Raw genomic sequence first — 17932 nt, forward strand, 5'->3', positions numbered from 1 at the left:
GAAGATTGGTTTTTGTTCTTCTGATAAATATGCGAATAACGAGACATTTGTTTTATGCGACTAGAGGGAACTGAAGTGCGTTGTGAATAAGAATGAGTCATCACCGTTCACGGGGGCTGGAAATGAAAAAAAATTGAGTATACCTATACTAAGCAAAGCGTAGCTGAGTAGATTAAGTTAACCCACCTTGAAAGATATTCTTGTCATATCTAATAAAACCAGTGATACACACACACACATACACATCTGGACCCTCGTTCACGTTAACAGTAGACAGTTGTATATTATCTTACAGCCCGAGTCACATCCGTCACATCTCGCGCGTTGATTCATGTCTGTTGCTTCAAACCCTTACGCTCCCAGTCCGTTGGACCTGGTGTCCAACGTTAACAATTTCCAATTGATCGAATCGACGCTCAGAGAAGGTGAACAATTCGCCAATGCATTTTTCAGCACAGAGAAAAAGATCGAAATCGCCAAAGCGCTAGACGATTTCGGGGTGGACTACATCGAACTGACGTCGCCAGTGGCCTCTGAACAGAGTCGTACCGACTGTGAGACGATATGCAAGTTGGGACTCAAGGCCAAGATTCTAACGCACATCCGGTGCCACATGGACGATGCCAAAGTGGCAGTGGAGACCGGTGTAGATGGCGTGGACGTCGTTATCGGCACGTCGCAGTTTCTCAGACAATTCTCCCACGGCAAAGACATGAACTACATCTCCAAAAGTGCAGTCGAAGTCATCGAGTTTGTCAAGTCCAAGGGTCTTGAAATCCGTTTCTCGTCCGAGGACTCGTTCAGATCTGACATCGTCGACCTCCTCAACATCTACAAGACCGTCAGCGCCATCGGTGTCAACCGTGTAGGTATCGCAGACACCGTTGGTTGCGCCAACCCCAGACAGGTGTACGACCTGGTAAGAACGTTGAGAAGCGTGGTGTCGTGCGACATCGAGTGCCATTTCCACGACGACACCGGGTGTGCCATCGGCAATGCGTATTCCGCTCTAGAAGGAGGTGCCCGTCTCATAGATACTTCGGTGCTCGGCATTGGTGAAAGAAACGGAATCACACCTTTGGGTGGTTTCATGGCCCGCATGATCGTGGCCGCTCCAGAATACGTCAAATCCAAATACAAGCTACACAAATTGAGAGATCTCGAAAATTTGATTGCAGAAGCTGTTGAGGTCAACGTTCCATTCAACAACCCAATTACCGGGTTTTGCGCCTTCACCCACAAGGCCGGTATTCACGCAAAAGCCATCTTGGCCAACCCATCCACATACGAGATCTTGAACCCTCACGATTTTGGTATGAAACGTTACATTCATTTCGCTAACAGATTGACCGGATGGAACGCAATCAAATCCAGAGTCGAACAATTGAACTTGCAATTGACAGACGACCAAATCAAAGAGGTTACTACAAAAATCAAGAAAATAGGAGATGTCAGACAATTGGGTATCGACGACGTCGACGGCATCATCAAGGAATTTCACTCGGATCTTCAATAGGATGGTATCCATCCAAATATTTCAAAAACAACATTAACATTCTCCTTTTATTCTTTAGAATAATTCAAATACGGTTTAGCGGCTCAATAAATATCATCCGCCAGCGCACCTTTTTCTCAAATTAATGGCAAACTTGTATATTTCTCAAGGCTTCATGAGGGTTGTCAGAGACACTTGATGTAATTCTATCACGGCTGTGCGTAAGCAGACTATTTTATTAACTTTTGAGTTTGTCCTTTTAGCGAGGGACTAATCTTACTACACTAAATAGATCATAATACCTTATCAACACTCTATCAGGCCATGCATCACACATTCTTTGTCTCATGGTAAACTGTCATGGTAAAGCTGCTGATTCTGTTTGAAAAAGCAGTCACGACTCACATTCTTAACACCCACACATTCTACAGAATAAAATACTACATTTGAAGATATGAAAAATAATATATCAGGCATACCCGTATATCAACCCACGCAAAATATTAGTTGAATTTTTCACATCGCGAAGTCCTCGCAAATGACCTCTATATAAAGTCCAAGAAAGTTTCAAATTAAACGCTCATCTAAAAAGTGTATTCTTTTCCTTTAAAACCATCAGCAAGTCAATCTCACCATGCCATCGAGTACGTGCTATAATCATTTTTTAGACATCATGGCTCATTCATTTGTTTGAAAAGCTAAGATGTCGGAGATCAGAACCTGATTTCTGTCTCTTTGAGGTTCGGGTCCTCATGAATACTTCTATTGGTTCGACAAGTTATTCGTCCACCTTCCAAACCATCCTGCTTCATATCGTTTACACTGAACTCCCGACACTTCAGGTAAATTTGGAATGCAGGTGAAGCTGGTCATTTTCCAAATGGCCAACTTCTCGATGGTTTGGAAATCTGTGGTCGTAATCGAGCAGTTTGTTCTGTCTCAAATGCTTTTCACTACTTATTCTGTTTTGTCAGGTTTTGGTGGAGCATATTGTCGTAATCGAAAAGAAGTCTATTCATGAGTAGACCTGTAGTTAAATAAACCTCGTAGAGCTTTCTCATTTGGACTCCATCACTAACTATCTCTTTTCAGGAATCCCAAAGACTCACTCTAAAACCTACTCTACTCCAAAGAGACCTTACGAGTCCGCTCGTTTGGACGCCGAGTTGAAATTGGCCGGTGAATACGGTTTGAAGAACAAGAAGGAAATCTACAGAATTTCTTTCCAGTTGTCCAAGATCCGTCGTGCCGCCAGAGACTTGTTGACCAGAGATGAAAAGGACCCAAGAAGATTGTTCGAGGGTAATGCCATGATCAGAAGACTTGTGAGAGTTGGTGTCTTGTCTGAGGACAAGAAGAAGCTTGATTACGTCTTGGCCTTGAAGGTCGAAGATTTCTTGGAGAGAAGACTACAAACCCAGGTCTACAAACTAGGTTTGGCCAAGTCTGTCCACCACGCCAGAGTCTTGATCACTCAAAGACACATTGCTGTCGGTAAGCAGTTGGTCAACGTCCCATCCTTCATGGTGAGATTGGAATCTGAGAAGCACGTCGACTTCGCCAGAACCTCTCCATTCGGTGGTGGAAGACCAGGTAGAGTTGCCAGAAAGAATGCCGCCAGAAAGGCTGAGGCTGCTGGCAACGGTGCCGCCGAAGAGGAAGACGAAGAGTAAACTGATAATCAATAGCTTTACTTTCTTCAACCTCAATTAACTCACATTTACTTGCATCGCGTGCATTCCACACTGTCTAAGGTATGTAGATCCAGAGAAGCACGCGTGCTCAACTGTAATTGTAAGTTATTTTTTGGTTTCAAGTACGAAGGTTTGCACTTGATGGCCTTTAAGAAGCGCGGCTACGGATGTGTATAATAGATGTGAATAAGATTCATTACGGTAATAAATGATTAACAAGAAACAGACATTTGAAATACTGAAAAGTTGACTGAATACGTCGCGTAAGCTTGCGCTGTTGTGTTACAATGCTATTATCTTCCTACTTCTTTAACCTCATTGTAAATGCTTCGCCCGGTGGCCTATCCACCACCTCGACATAATGGACAGTCCAAAGATAAACACCCATACATTTTTGTTTCATAAAATTATGTAACTAAAAAATTAGTAAAGTAGTCTGGGGTGCATTTTTGTGCGTGGGTTTGTAATTACCCACTCAAACATTCCGTCATTACCATTACCTTGGCGTTGGGTAGCAGCTCCTGGTGGGGGACCTGTGCTCCCTCTAGGCAGGACTGTACTAGGTTCCCCTGCTGAGACACGATTCCACCAGGCAGAGGTCACCGGACTCTAGTGGGACTCTCTGCGTAGCCTCCTGCCTGGGACTTTCATCTAGGCTGACTGTAGGATTGCCGGACAGTACTGAGTGTGAATCATCGTAGGTAGTCCCTGGCTCTAGCACCATCGGAATTGAAAAGTTTAACAAAAGTTTTGAGCCTGGCGTAACGACAGTTAACAAATAGAACAGTGTCAACAGCAAGGTCTATAAGCAAAAATGGGTAAATCGTATGTGGAATAGCGTTCGAAAGAGGAGTAAACAGATGGACAAAAAGAGGATGTGCTACATGGCGTCTAGAGTGGGAAAGTGTGCCATGAAATATTCAGCGAAATGCGACTCCAGATAACATATTGGAACTTATAAAATAGAATGGTGGGACAGCAATACCTTGTGTTTCTAGCTCAATGTAACCACGTTGATTTCAAACGTCGAGATTTTACAATTATTGGGTATATGCTTCGTGGGCGGAATAAGCACAATTTAAAGCCGCGTCTTGCACCGTATAAGGCCACAACCAAATACCAGACTCTTTGTCATTGGCTTCAGCCGCCTTCTAGCTCTCCAAAAATTGAGACTTGGATACTAACTACTTTTACAGTCACGGTTACAGATGTCGTACTCGTTACATGTTCCAACGTGACTTCAGAAAGCACGGTGCTCCAGCATTGTCGACTTACTTGAAGATCTACAAAGTTGGTGACATTGTTGACATCAAGGCCAACGGTGCTATCCAAAAGGGTATGCCTCACAAGGTCTACCAAGGTAAGACCGGTGTTGTTTACAACGTCACCAAGTCTGCCGTCGGTGTCATCATCAACAAGGTTGTGGGTAACAGATACTTGGAAAAGAGAGTCAACTTGAGAATCGAACACATCAAGCACTCCAAGTGTAGACAGGAGTTCTTGGACAGAGTCAAGTCCAATGCTGCTAAGCGTCAAGAAGCCAAGGCCCAAGGTGTTGCCGTCCAGTTGAAGAGACAACCAGCTCAGCCAAGAGGCTCCCGTGTTGTTTCCACTGAAGGTAACATTCCAAAGACTTTGGCCCCAGTCCCATACGAGACTTTCATCTAATCCATTTTGTTTCTTCTTTGGCATGCGACTTCTTTCACGCTGGAACACTAGCCTTTTTGGTTTCCCGCGTTATATACTGTGTCTAATGTAAAATCAATTGTACACGTACCCGTAACAAAAAAGACGGTTGAATCGAGACAAGTCGGGAGGTCCCTCATGTCAAACTCTCAATATACGTTGATGCTTCACAACTAATCCTTCGATCAATCTCACTTCTCTCGCCTGCCAAATTGATCAAGTTCGAGAGCCCAATATAAGTTCTCAAACTATTCAATCTATCAAGACTACTCAAACCCATCGGCAATGAAAGTTGAGGGCAAAAGATGCTGCTCAGATAAGACAATAAAGCTGGAAGGAACAGTTTCCCTCTCTTGAATCTATAACACCTTGAAATGAATGAAGTTTGCGGTTTAGTTGGTGCAGTTATCTCCTCGAAAGCTTCGTAAATGATTAACTTACTCTACGAAGCAGACAGCTAGTGTAATAAGGATTTATTCAAGTTAGCACTTTCAAGATTTGGTCCTAAGGGAACTCTAAGTGACCCTTGGTCGAAACACCGCAGCTGCTTACAGCAGAAGAGTTATACACTCGGTTAACTGCCTTACGTGGAAGTTTTCACAATAAACAGACAGGTTAGATCTCTAAAAGAAGAGATTTCACATGAGAATCTACTTCACAAGACAGATTGGTGGATCATATGAGGCTTGAAATCGTTCCGCGGCTAACTTACTCGCTGAGGCTTGATGTGTCAGAGAAAAGCTCGAAACTTACAGAGAAAAACGAAAAAAGGTGAAATTACTGAGAAGACATGGCGTAGAAAGAAAAGAGCAAGGAGCGTTATTCAAGAAGCGTTGGTGCGGCCTTGATATCAGGTGTTACTCCAAAATTTAGACGCCTATGAGAAAAGTGGGTTCGTCAATGACGATGTCTTACACAACGACAGCGCTCGGGAAAATTTAGATGTCTATAACATTTCAACGATGAGCTGGGATTCGAAAACGACAAGAAACAAAAGGATCAAACTCGACAGCTCGGAGTTCAAAACTTGGCTGAGATTTAGCAATTTGAATGAGCCAGAGTTTGGGGCTAATAAAAAAGCCATATATTTTTGAAGACTAATAAGATTCAGGCCCGGTTGAAGAACCGGAATTGCATGCTCGAAATTAACTTCATCCACTAACGTCCAGGCTTTGATCATGGGAAACAAACGACTGGATCATATTCGACAAGACGCTTTAGAATCGGCGCCATACTTGGGGAGCGATGAGGACTCTTCTACTATGAAAAATGCGTCTTCATTATCGACAAGTGACTCACAGGCTGAGGTCAAGCCCTGGGTTCATTTCGTTGCTGGCGGCGCTGGGGGGATGGCTGGTGCCATTGTGACATGCCCCTTTGATGTGGTGAAAACCAGACTGCAAAGTGACGTTTTCCAAAATGCCTATAAGTCGTCCGCTACTGGTGGCGCAGACGGAGCCTCTAATTTCGTCAAAACCGGGGCAAGACATTTTAAAGAAACATTTGGAATTCTTTCAGATGTTTATAAGCTAGAAGGTTTTCGAAGTCTGTTCAAGGGATTAGGGCCGAACCTTGTAGGTGTCATTCCCGCGAGAAGTATCAATTTCTTCACTTATGGAACTACCAAACAGATATATTCCAAAGCCTTCAATGATGGCCAAGAGGCACCTTGGATTCATCTCATTTCTGCTGCCACGGCTGGATGGGCTACCTCCACCGCTACAAATCCCATATGGCTTATCAAAACCAGACTTCAATTAGACAAGGCGGGCCAAACTCAACAGTACAAAAGCTCCTGGGATTGCTTCAAACACATTATGCGCCATGAGGGCTTTTTGGGTCTCTATAAGGGGCTCAGCGCATCTTATTTGGGGTCTGTAGAAGGCATTTTGCAGTGGCTGCTATACGAACAGATGAAGCATGTTATCAAGATGCGTTCCATTGCAAAATTCGGTAACATTAGCGAGGGTGAGAAAAGTAGCGTCGACAAATTCAAAGAGTGGTGTCAAAGGTCCGGCAGTGCTGGACTTGCAAAGTTTCTGGCCAGCATTGTCACCTATCCTCATGAAGTAGTGCGGACGAGATTAAGACAGGCGCCGCTACAAGACGGAAAACTCAAATACACTGGTCTTATTCAATCCTTCCGCGTTATAATAAAGGAAGAGGGTCTAGCTTCGATGTATGGCGGGCTGACTCCTCATCTCCTTCGAACGGTGCCGAACAGTATCATCATGTTTGGTACTTGGGAATTGGTGATAAAGCTGCTTTCGAACGTTTAAGTCTGATTGCTAGCTGAATTGGTTTATCTTCAAGACCGGAACTTCCCTCAAAACAATGCATTTATTCCTGTATATATTAAAAGCATATAGAACTTTCTTTCGAAACGCGCCAACTAAGCGCCTTGATGTATTATTTTCAGTATGCTGTCTACATCAAAGGGTTGCTTAGGAATGTTGTTACTAACAGAAGGCTGATATTCGTCGTAAGCTCCTAACGTCGGATTTTCAGAGATCTCTTGGCTCGTATGCAATCCACGGAAAGCATAATTGCTATGTTCTTGCTTCAAAAAGCCAAGGGCCCATTTGGTAACCTCTTCATCATCTTTCAGACATTTTTTGACATCATCCGATGACATTGTATTCAAGTCTATACCAGCAGTTTCCTTAGCATCATGAATCCAAGATTCGGCCTCTGGAATATTTTTCTTCCTCAGTAAAGTCGTTAACAGGCCTTCATGAGCTGTTGTAGGGAAAGTTCCTACAGGATAAACTATTGTCGAATCTAAAAGTTCTTCGAAATGATGCAGTGTGGTAGTTAGAGATTGTAATTGTGTAAGGATGACGCTGACTTGCATTTGCAAGGAGTACCATTGCGGTAAGTCTGCCTTGGCCATCTCATCCTTCAATTTGGCCAGAGAGTGTGTAAGTTGAGCTAAACGCATTCTTACAGCATCCAAAGCTTGCGCTGGAACATGTTGAAAATTGAACTCCTCTTGCGAGCTAGCATTTATCGCAGGAGCTGAACCAGGTCTATCAGACATGCCTTAGCTCACTGTGATTCTTCGAGACGACTTTCAACGTTAAGATATTTAATGAAGTTGTTGAAGTTGATAACCTAACACATGCTTTAAAGCTCAGCATTGAAATTTGGCAACTAAGGTTAAGCGACCTTGACCTTTAATAAGGTCTTATTGTTGCATATTTGTATCGATATAGAAGGGGCTACAAACCTGAGACTTGAGAATGTTTGTTTATATGTGTCAATTGAGATCTCAATAGGGCAGTCATCTAATAATCAATGTCTTTTTGGTAGATTATAATGGAATATCTAATTCATTTAGGGCTAAAGCATTGGCCGTCGTCCTCTTGGTACTGAAGTTCATTTAAAAAGGGTGGGGGGGTTCATTTCCGGGCGCTGCAAATTTCATTTCAAGCTAGCAAACAACTTTTCGACATCAGCAACCGATTGCTGCAAAACCTTGTCCTGGAACTTTGGGTTTCCAAGCTCAGCAGTGACCTTGCTGATAACGGATTCTGCAAGCTGCTGTTGCTGTTGCTGACGAACAGAGGCCTCGTATCTGACCCATGAGTCCAAGACCGATTTTGCCTCAGCAGCCAAATCGACTTGTTGTTTTAGCTCGAAAGACTTGGCTTCCAACTCGACGGTTTCTTTCGAAACGTCGAACAGCACTTTAGTGGTCTCGGAAACGTTTTGCAATTCGGAAACAGAGCTAATTCTTTGCTTGACAGCGTCAACGTGCTTGGTTCTGGAAGCGTTCAAAACATCGGAAACCTGCTTCACTCTGGCGTCTGCATAGTCCTTGTAGGCTGGAGCCAAAAACTTGATGGCAATGGCGGCGAAACCTGTGAAAGTACCCAACAAAATGGTCTCGTCGTTGATCACGTAAAGCTCGTTAGAGATGGCATAGATAGCAGCAGCGGTAGAAGTGGCCAAAATACCAGTTTTGGACAATGCACTGTTGCCTGGAAGGGCACTCAAGATCGAAGAAGCTTTTTCCTTAGGGTCCTGAGGAGCTGGAGTCGACATGTAACGAGCACCGATTCTGTAAGAATTAAGAGTTAGTAAAACATGTTTGTCGCGCGAGAGTTTAGAACAGGATTCCAACATATATAGCGGGACACGCACAAGATGGAACGTTTCCAGGTCTTAATGGATTCATTTTCGTTCATCAAATGGAACCTGATTTTTACACCCTAGAGTGGACCAAACGGGCCCATTTTCACCAATTTGGACCAACAGTCGCGTAGGAACCCAACTAGCGTCCCCAAACATCTCTGTCCCGCTATTTCAACTCAAAATGGTTGAAAAACTCAAATGAAAAGAAGATTTCAAAAATCGGTCACATACGGAGCTTGACGGACGCCAAAGGACGCCAACGACCGGGACGAAGCCCGCGACATCACTGTACGCAAACTCATATTGCGAAGTTCAATGGCTAGTATCTAATAAAGCAAACCCCGATTGATTCCGTGAAGACCTGCTTTAAGAGCTCACCGCTAGAAATTCGTTGTTTTCGAGTGTTAGATCCTCAAGCATAGTGGGATTCTAATCATTTTCCAAAATTTTTCAAGGTTTCGTACAAAGAGATATCTGTGGGTGACGTGCGTAGTGAGAAGGATCCTTATTTGTGATTGGATTTCAGTCATGTGTATATCATGTGCTTTCAGCGTGACTTGTCGGCGTTTCCCTGCGCTTGGGATCGGCGGCTAAATAGCCGCCATGAGGTGGCCAGCAGGTTTCCAAAGCTGGACCGAGTTGTCGTTGGACACACTACACATCATCCAAGGATCGTGAAGGTCCCAGGAGATATCGTTGACGCCCAACATGTGTCCGCCGTGGGTGAAGACTAGCTGGTTATCCTTGTCCGGCTGTGATAGATCCCATAGTTTGACGAGACCGTCATTTTGACTAGCCGTGGCAAGTACAGAACCGTGATGAGGGTTCCATTGTAGGGCAGAAACTGCATCGCCGTGTTGCCACGCTTGTAAGGGTTCTTGAAAGTTTCGTACGTCCCACAGGTTGATGTTGCCCGAAGAGTCTGCAGAAGCGAGCAAAAGATCCTTGTGGTAGTTGAACTGGCAAACGTTAATCCCCCCTGTGTGATGAGAAGCTGTTTGTGCAACCTTTTGGGTCTGGTGGTCGGTTCTGACGTCCACGAGCTGTAAAAGATTGCCCTCGCCGCAACATGCGAGCAGAGAGTCGTGGTTTACCATCCAGGACACATCATTGGCGCCTTTTGAATCAACATCCACCGTAAAGGCTGGATCTATCAGTGTTGTAGAAGTTTTGACGAATTTTTGAAGGTCCCACACGCAAAGTTGGCCCTGTGCATATGTAGTGGCCAAAGACCCTGATTGCTGCCAATTCCAGGCCAAGCTGAGTGCTTCATTGGGCCCAGTTTCTGTTGAAGTCGGTAGTTGGCAATGTATCTGGTAATCGGGTTCATTGGACGACCCAGAGAGTAACTTCTGAAGGGCCGATCCATGTTTGGTTCGATCAAACACGTATACGGATCCATTGGACGACGCTGCGGCTATAATGTCCGGGTTTGCGGGGCTGAAACGAGCCTTGTTACAGTCTCCACCGGCTGGAAACTTAATACGTAGGTCCTCCACCAGGTTTTTGGGCGGTAGTTTCAACGAGTTGTCGATTTTGAATTCTCTTTCCTCCATGTCGAAGTTATTGAGCGAGCTCCAATTGAGATGCTTCATAGACGACAGTTTACCCACATATAGGGACTCATCTTGTTTCAATTGTGACGATGTGAAAGACGATAAGAGGATCCGATGTGTATCGCCTGCAAGATCAAGGTCCGGGAATAGCTGGCACGTTAGCGATGGCCATTTGGTGTTGTTGGTGTTCAAAAACTCATATAAAAGCTTAGCATTCTTTTTCCAGTGGGTATACCGTTTCTGTCTTTCGTCGTCGATGTCCGTGCTAGCGTTTTCTTCTTTTTCGATAGTTTGTACGTTTTCAGCGGGGTCTTCGATAGTTCCAACTTCAAGGTCGATATGCTCTTGATCCATTGATGTGAGGTCGTCTTTGTACCCAGACTATTCCGGGTCTATAGGTCTCCTTTCCTTAGCTTTCGCACTAGAGTTTTCTTGGTTTAGTAGTTGATAAGTTCACCTTTGATCCCAACAGGTTACAGAATAGTACAAGGTTCAAGAATTGATGCATGTAATCTCCACAACGACGTACCGCGTAAATAATCGTCATTTTAAGCTCATTTATATCGTGTGTGTGTAGTAAGTATGTACTTATAATGGACCTAGACTACAGTCTTACAACCAAGCTTTGAATTGGTTGATTAGGCCGTTGGTAGAAGCATCATGGTCGTTAATCTTTTCAGAACCTTCGAGTTCCTTGCCGATGACCTTGGCCAAGACTTTACCTAGCTCAACACCCCACTGGTCGAAGGAGTTGATGTTCCAGATAGCACCTTCGGTGAAGGTCAAGTGCTCGTAGTAAGCAATCAACGAACCCAAAGCAGCTGGAGTGATTTTCTGAGCCAAGATCGAAGTGGTTGGTCTGTTACCGGAAAAGACCTTGTGTGGAACGAGGCCACCAGTGGCACCTTCGGACTGGACCTGGGCCTCGTCCTTACCAACCATGAGAGCCTCAGCTTGCGCAAAGAAGTTGGAAGCCAACATTTTCTGGTGCAAGTTGTTTTCAATAGGGTTGTGGGACTGAGCGGCCAAGATGAAGTCGGATGGGATGACCTTGGTACCTTGGTGAACCAATTGGAAGAAGGAGTGTTGAGCGTTGGTGGCTGGTTCTCCGAAAAGAATGGAGCCGGTGGAGTAGTTGGAAAAGACGTTGCCGCGAGTGACACTCTTACCGTTGGATTCCATCGACAATTGCTGCAAGTAGGCAGGGAATCTATGCAAGTATTGGTCGAAAGGAGCCACCAAATGGGTCTGAGCTCCGTAGAAGTTGTTGTACCATACCGACAACAAACCACCCAGTAGAGGAATGTTTTCTTCTAGTGGGGTCTCGACAAAGTGCTTGTCAACGGCCTCGGCACCCTTCAAAAAGGCGTCGAAGTTGTCGAAACCGATGTACAAAGCCACGGAAAGACCAATGGCAGACCACACCGAGTAACGGCCACCGACCCAGCTATCGAAGCCAAACATGTTCTTGGTGTCGATACCGAACTTGGCCACTTCTTCAGCGTTGGTCGACAACGCTGCAAAGTGCTTGGCGATGTTGGACTTGTCACCTCCGGTTTTTTCCAAGAACCAGTTCTTGGCGCTGGTAGCGTTGGTGATGGTTTCGGCAGTGGTGAAAGTCTTGGAAGCAATCAAAAACAAGGTAGTTTCCGGGTTGCACAGTTTCAAAGTCTCAGCGATGTGGGTACCGTCGATATTGGAAACAAAGTGAGCCTTGATGTCGCCAGCGTAGTGCTTCAAGGCCTCGGTGACCATCACGGGACCCAAATCGGATCCACCGATACCGATGTTGACCACATCAGTGATTTTCTTGCCGGTGTAACCCTTCCAGGCTCCAGAACGCACTTGCTCTGAGAATTCCTTCATGTGTTGCAACACAGAGTCCACTTCTGGAGCCACATTGGTGCCGTCAACGTACATAGGCTTGTTGGCCCTGTTTCTCAACGCCACGTGGTACACGGCACGGTCTTCGGTGAAGTTGATATGTTCACCTTTGAACATAGCATCTCTCAATTCAGTGACCTTAGCCTGCTGGGCCAATTCTAGCAAAGCAGCCAAAACTTCATCGTCTACCAAGTTCTTGGAAAAGTCGAACAAAATCTCGGATCCATCGTAGTTTTTGAAAGTTTTCGACCATTTGGCAAAACGCTTGCTGTCTTTGGCGAATTCTTCTTTGACGTTCAAAGTCTTGCTCTTGTTGTCGTAAATTTGTTGTAGTTTTGCCCAGGCTGGTAGCTCAGAAGCCAGTTTAAAGTCGGAAAAAGTGTTGGTGGAAGCCATTTTTTCTTGGGTTCAATGCGGTAGGGTTTCTAATCGAGAGTACCAACTAGTTCTTACAACAAGTAAAGGAGAACAATAGTGCCCGAATCGCTTGTAGCTAGCAAGACCCACTCTGATATTTAAACAACTGGGACCTTTACCCGAACTTCCAGAGACGCAATTAATTTGATGTCACGATGACTGGCTTCCACTATGGCGTCCATCACCTGGTGCCTTGCTCGAATTGTCTTGACGACAAGAAGCCAAACAGACAGCGAAAGTACTGGGGAGTAAGGATCAAACGAGTACTCATGGGAGGTAGAACGACGGGCCATATGCAACGGACACGGGCTTAGGCTTTAGACGTAAGTAGAACAATCCAAGGTGGTCTGAGCGGTGGTGGCAAGACGCAGGCAGTTTAAGAGAGGATTATAGCGTTCATGTGCTAACCATGTGAGCCCGTGAGTGAGTGGATGAGTGAGAAAGAGTGAGTGAGTATGAAGGAATCTGGTGCTGTAGTTGATGGCGTTGCCATTGTTCTTCTGTTCGGTTGATGTAGCTTAAGTATTGAGTCTCTTGTAGCTGACAGTAAAATCTCCTATCAGCCGAGCTCTCCTCGTTTGGAGTTGCCAATCGCTCTCGTCTTGTAGCAGGTAGCAATATGCAGTAATACCCATGGTTTTCTGCCAGTCCGGTTCCCACCGCTAGTCTCTCAGCCCGCGTAAACAACGCGTAACGTCTGCCACAAGCCGCATTTGTTCCTCGTTGTCTTTGTCGTTATTGTCGCCGTTGTCGTTTTGTTCGCTAGCGTCCCGTCTTGTCTTCATCGTGTGTAACAGCTTTACGTGTGCTTTCCTCAGTTCTTTGAGCTGCGGCTCAAACCCAGCTGGAAATCCTCCTGAAGCGTCCTTTTCTCGAGCCATCCGGCGCACATCATCCAAAACATCGATCTGCGTCCATAGTTTGTCCTGATAGTCCGTATGTGGCGTAGCTTCCAATTGTTCTTCTGTCTGTTGCGGTAAAGTTCGTACTGGAGGTCCTGACGGCACACCGTTTGTTGTAGTTTCGCCCGTTTTCTTGTCTTGAAAATCGCCAGTCGAAAGGCGGGACTCAGAAGTTGAATTCATTCGGTGTGGATTGCTTAGAAACGGTAGGGCTCTTTAATTGTGTCTCTTAACTTCGATCTAGGAAATGTGTCCTTTAAGATATACATGTTTAAATTTCAATACCTACCTATGTTACTAGCTCATCGCTAGCGGAAACGGCCCATGGAACCACGATGGAAAAGGCTGCTTTGGCTAAAACAGGAGTTTCCGGATAACCACACGGATCCGGAGTTTCTGAGGGAAGTTTCACAGCTCCAAAAGGTGGAACAGATCGCCCGTAAGCCTAGTTCATCGTATCAACAAGTGGTGATCGATTTCCTGCTGTTATACCATCGGGTGCTGAATACGGGTCTTATGTATGTTACGTTCACGTTGTTGTACTACTATCGATGCGATCCCATGTATTTCACGGGCTCACTGACGTGTTTGTCGTTTTTAGCTGCCACGCTATTCCATTACGCTCGAATGTCATTGAAATCACCGCTCATCATCATCTTCAGCATGCTGGTACTATCGCCTGTTTTGAAATCTCTATCTAGAACAACGTCGTCGGACTCTATCTGGACCATTTCCGGCTGGCTGACGCTTTTCTACGTGACGTCAGTTTCGGTTCGATCGCAGTCTATTGTCTCTACAAACCTTTTAGTCGCCAACGTGGCTGTTCTTGGATCGCGTTTGAACTCGACCACGGACGTGTTCTGTTTTCTGCTGATTTGCATTGAGCTCAACGTTCTGTTGCCTTACTTCGAGCGCTCATTGTTGGAAAGAAAACTGTTCATAATCTATGGAGCTACTTTCGTTGCGAATAGCGTGGTGGTTTATTACTTTGTTGCGCTCTGTTTGGGCTGGATTTACACAACGGTCTTCGCTTTTAGCTCTTTAACCTTTGTGTTTGGTCTTCCACGCTATTTCTTGTATTGGCAAGACCATTACTGCAAGAATGAGCCGCTGCTGTCAAGATGGGATGCGAAACGACCCATTCTGGACTAACGTCTTTAACCAATCGGCGACTTTTTAGAGCATTGTAACTCAGATATACATGTAGATATTTTATCCCTTTTTAGCATGACACTGTCATTTCAATCCCGAAAAGGGCCTCCAGCAAGAACCAGGTTGCTTCGAGTGAATTTCACCTTGTATATAGGTGTCTTCTTCGCGTAGAAAGAGGCAACTAGGTCCGTTGTAGGAACGATAGTTCTTCTGCGGCCGTATTCCTTGGCATCTTGGTTCACAGAAGTGGTAACGTCTCCAGAATAGCTGGTGAATGGTTGTTCAGGCTCTGCGCCGGGTTCCGCGGTCAGTTTTTTCACATCCCATACTCTTACGGAATGGTCGGCACCGCCTGACAGAAGAACATTTCCTTCTTTGTTGTATGATAGCGAGTAAACTGCGTTTTTACCGTGACCTCTCATTTGTTTCAGCCGCTTACCAGTACCTATATCCCAAACGTTGATGATGCCGTCTTCGCTACCAGTCGAAAGCCATCTACCATCCGGAGAAACGGCTGTCGATATTACCGGCGCAGTGTGGCCAAGGAAAAGCCGCACAGAGTCACCTGTCCCGATGTCCCACATACGGCATGTTTTATCACTAGATCCTGTGAAGACATAAGTTCCGTTGGGATGGAATGAGACCGTATCAACGTCATTCAAGTGGCCGGCAAATATTCTCAGCGGGTATATGTGGTCGCATGACCAAAGCCTAGCCGTTTGGTCATGAGAGGCAGTTGCGAAATAATGTCCAAGCGGAGAAAAAGATACATCCCATATAGGATGATCGTGGCCCTTATAGCTGACGAGGGAGGTGAAAGTGTCCATTGACCACAGTCTGGCAGTCTTGTCCTCTGATGCTGAAAGAAGGTATCCATTATCGGGACTGAAAGACGTAGAGTAGACTGTTCCACTATGACCAACTAATGTGGCGTTGTTGGAGCGCTCATTCTGTTTTGATGGTAACTTGTTTTGTAGAGGGGTGCCGTCTAACGACCAAATTTTGATTATACTATCCTGGAAACCGGCAGACGCCAACCTCACATCATCGCTGAACTCTATCGAGGTCATCTCCGAGTTTGTGTTGTGAAAAGTATACATGCAGACACTGGGAGCCGAAGTTTGTAGATTATCGAGACGTATAGCATCTCGCGATTCCCTTACTTTCTGGATTTCGAGTTTCAAATCCAAAGCAGTTTTTGAAGGAAGCGGAAGAACATCTTTTGCAGGTGATTCCATATTTGGATCTTGTTTGCGGTCATCTTTTTTGTCAGTTTCGGCAAGGACGGCTCCACCTTCAGTTTTTTCGTCATCTTTCGTGCTTTTATCATCTTTTGAGAGACTGTTCATGTCTCTATACTCCTCGATGAGACCTTTGGATTTATCCTGGCCTTCGCCACTTGATGGGGCATTCTCATCCTTTCTTTTGAGTTCAGTCTCGACTTCCTTAACGAATTCTTCGTCGACAGGAAATTTGCCCAATTTAACTGGAACGGAATTATGTGTATCCACGTCGACTGCACCTGCAGAAACATCCTTTATACCATCCGTCAAAGTTTCTTGCGACGTAATAGTTTCTACGATATTTGGATCCAGGTTCTGATTGATGATACTGATGAGCAAAGATCCTCCAACACTCTCGTTTTCGTTCAAAAAATAAAGAAGCAAATTGAGCGTTGTTCGAGATATTGTGACTCTGTATTTGTTGGATTGGAAACCCTGTGCTAGCTCGTTTTCTTTGATATGGTCTGCGGAATTGACTGAGAACAGCTTATTGACCTCTGATGCGTGGAATGCTTTAAAATCCACCGAGAATCTGTCGAAAAAACGACGGGCCTGTATGGCATCCTTCACTACTAGCGTGAGAAAGACGTAAATGAAGATCGGGTAGATAATTCGCGTGAGTTCTGGTTTGTACATGTCTAGCGAAGACTCGGTCCAATTTTTCAGCATCGAATACGCCAGAAAGTAGTGCCTCGGGGAGCTGTTGGCTTGTTGTGAGATCAGGTTGCCGTCCACGTCTCTTTTGATATTGGTAGGGTTGGAAACTGGTCTTGCACCTTGCGACGTTGGTTCCTGTCCTGGTTCGGGGAACGATCCGCTGGCCGTGTCTCCTGGCGAAGCCTTGTTCTGCGGCGTTAAAGTACGGGAACTTTCGACCCTCAGCATCTGTTCTGTCCTGTGATAACCCTTCTTGTTCAGATACTCCAGAACAATGCGATTCAGGTCCGCCGCTGAAAATGAACCTGCTCTTGAGTTTGCGGCGGTGGGAGGTGTCTTAGCATTGCCATTGGTCGTCTGAGGTCGTACTGTATTTGACGGCGTTGTCTTGGGAGGTTGTTTCTGGCCCTTTTGTGACATACTTCAAGCCCTTTTTAGCCCGTTGAATTCGTGTGTTTTCTGGTGAAATGTGATGTGATGTAAACTTGACCATTCTATATTGAATATAATAGATTGATGAGAGCCAAGAGGACTATTTCATCACGTGAACACTTGATGATGAAGTTTAACAATAGTTGTGTCGTTTAGTATCGATTGTTCAGCGTCTTCAAGCATTGCAATTTTGGCACGACAAGCTGATGGGGTTTTGTCGCTTAAGTTTGTTTCTTGGTCTCTTCCAGTTCGCGCAAGTTCCGGTTCTTCAATCTCTGCTGAATGTGTTGTTCGAAAGAGTTTAAAACTTGACTAAAAACAGACTCTTCGATGAACCCAGGGGGGAATGCCATCTGTACTGCTTTCTGGTAGTTTTTGGATCGGAGTTTGGCTCGTGAATACGAAAATCAGTATTGTATTTCGATCTGAGGTTGTAATAGGACCATTCCACGAATGAATACAACTCTCACTCCCCCATCGCAAGTTTCTGTGGAATAAGCATGTGCCAAGGGAAGTAGTTTCTGAAGCTAGCAACGACTCAATCGGAGTCGTGGTCTTCAATATTCCCTGATTTAGAGATCTTATTTAAACGTAACGATAAATGAATGTATGTATATGTATATATTTATATATCATG

General features: G+C 45.1%; 11 protein-coding genes across 11 annotated transcripts; 5 read left to right on the plus strand and 6 right to left on the minus strand.

The window, feature by feature from the left end:
• Window positions 1-331: 331 nt before the first annotated feature.
• On the plus strand, window positions 332-1516 carry LALA0_S04e03224g (LALA0S04e03224g1_1; the record flags this gene model as incomplete). Its single annotated transcript, XM_022772692.1, has 1 exon — window positions 332-1516. One exon carries the CDS (start codon window positions 332-334, stop codon window positions 1514-1516), a length of 1185 nt encoding a protein of 394 aa, XP_022628132.1.
• Window positions 1517-2129: 613 nt separating this feature from the next.
• RPS9B (LALA0S04e03246g1_1) lies at window positions 2130-3168 on the plus strand (the record flags this gene model as incomplete). The annotated part of the gene is made up of 2 exons (XM_022772693.1): window positions 2130-2139; window positions 2588-3168. 2 exons carry the CDS (start codon window positions 2130-2132, stop codon window positions 3166-3168), a joined length of 591 nt encoding a protein of 196 aa, XP_022628133.1.
• Window positions 3169-4003: 835 nt separating this feature from the next.
• LALA0_S04e03268g (LALA0S04e03268g1_1) lies at window positions 4004-4857 on the plus strand (the record flags this gene model as incomplete). The annotated part of the gene is made up of 2 exons (XM_022772694.1): window positions 4004-4014; window positions 4386-4857. The coding sequence occupies 2 exons, from the start codon at window positions 4004-4006 to the stop codon at window positions 4855-4857; spliced, it is 483 nt and encodes a 160-aa protein (XP_022628134.1).
• Window positions 4858-6053: 1196 nt separating this feature from the next.
• On the plus strand, window positions 6054-7154 carry RIM2 (LALA0S04e03290g1_1; the record flags this gene model as incomplete). The annotated part of the gene is made up of 1 exon (XM_022772695.1): window positions 6054-7154. One exon carries the CDS (start codon window positions 6054-6056, stop codon window positions 7152-7154), a length of 1101 nt encoding a protein of 366 aa, XP_022628135.1.
• A 113-nt stretch (window positions 7155-7267) lies between these two features.
• On the minus strand, window positions 7268-7915 carry MED8 (LALA0S04e03312g1_1; the record flags this gene model as incomplete). Its single annotated transcript, XM_022772696.1, has 1 exon — window positions 7268-7915. The coding sequence occupies one exon, from the start codon at window positions 7913-7915 to the stop codon at window positions 7268-7270; it is 648 nt and encodes a 215-aa protein (XP_022628136.1).
• A 383-nt stretch (window positions 7916-8298) lies between these two features.
• Window positions 8299-9314, minus strand: ATP4 (LALA0S04e03334g1_1; the record flags this gene model as incomplete). Its single annotated transcript, XM_022772697.1, has 2 exons — window positions 8299-8938; window positions 9244-9314. 2 exons carry the CDS (start codon window positions 9312-9314, stop codon window positions 8299-8301), a joined length of 711 nt encoding a protein of 236 aa, XP_022628137.1.
• A 288-nt stretch (window positions 9315-9602) lies between these two features.
• On the minus strand, window positions 9603-10922 carry MSI1 (LALA0S04e03356g1_1; the record flags this gene model as incomplete). Its single annotated transcript, XM_022772699.1, has 1 exon — window positions 9603-10922. The coding sequence occupies one exon, from the start codon at window positions 10920-10922 to the stop codon at window positions 9603-9605; it is 1320 nt and encodes a 439-aa protein (XP_022628138.1).
• Window positions 10923-11180: 258 nt separating this feature from the next.
• Window positions 11181-12848, minus strand: PGI1 (LALA0S04e03378g1_1; the record flags this gene model as incomplete). The annotated part of the gene is made up of 1 exon (XM_022772700.1): window positions 11181-12848. One exon carries the CDS (start codon window positions 12846-12848, stop codon window positions 11181-11183), a length of 1668 nt encoding a protein of 555 aa, XP_022628139.1.
• Window positions 12849-13531: 683 nt separating this feature from the next.
• LALA0_S04e03400g (LALA0S04e03400g1_1) lies at window positions 13532-13954 on the minus strand (the record flags this gene model as incomplete). Its single annotated transcript, XM_022772701.1, has 1 exon — window positions 13532-13954. The coding sequence occupies one exon, from the start codon at window positions 13952-13954 to the stop codon at window positions 13532-13534; it is 423 nt and encodes a 140-aa protein (XP_022628140.1).
• Window positions 13955-14095: 141 nt separating this feature from the next.
• On the plus strand, window positions 14096-14923 carry GPI2 (LALA0S04e03422g1_1; the record flags this gene model as incomplete). The annotated part of the gene is made up of 1 exon (XM_022772702.1): window positions 14096-14923. The coding sequence occupies one exon, from the start codon at window positions 14096-14098 to the stop codon at window positions 14921-14923; it is 828 nt and encodes a 275-aa protein (XP_022628141.1).
• An 89-nt stretch (window positions 14924-15012) lies between these two features.
• Window positions 15013-17283, minus strand: TAF5 (LALA0S04e03444g1_1; the record flags this gene model as incomplete). Its single annotated transcript, XM_022772703.1, has 1 exon — window positions 15013-17283. The coding sequence occupies one exon, from the start codon at window positions 17281-17283 to the stop codon at window positions 15013-15015; it is 2271 nt and encodes a 756-aa protein (XP_022628142.1).
• Window positions 17284-17932: the final 649 nt, after the last annotated feature.

This window comes from Lachancea lanzarotensis, scaffold LALA0S04 (assembly GCF_000938715.1).
Source record: "Lachancea lanzarotensis genome assembly LALA0, scaffold LALA0S04, whole genome shotgun sequence".
Classification (NCBI taxonomy): Eukaryota; Fungi; Ascomycota; class Saccharomycetes; order Saccharomycetales; family Saccharomycetaceae; genus Lachancea; species Lachancea lanzarotensis.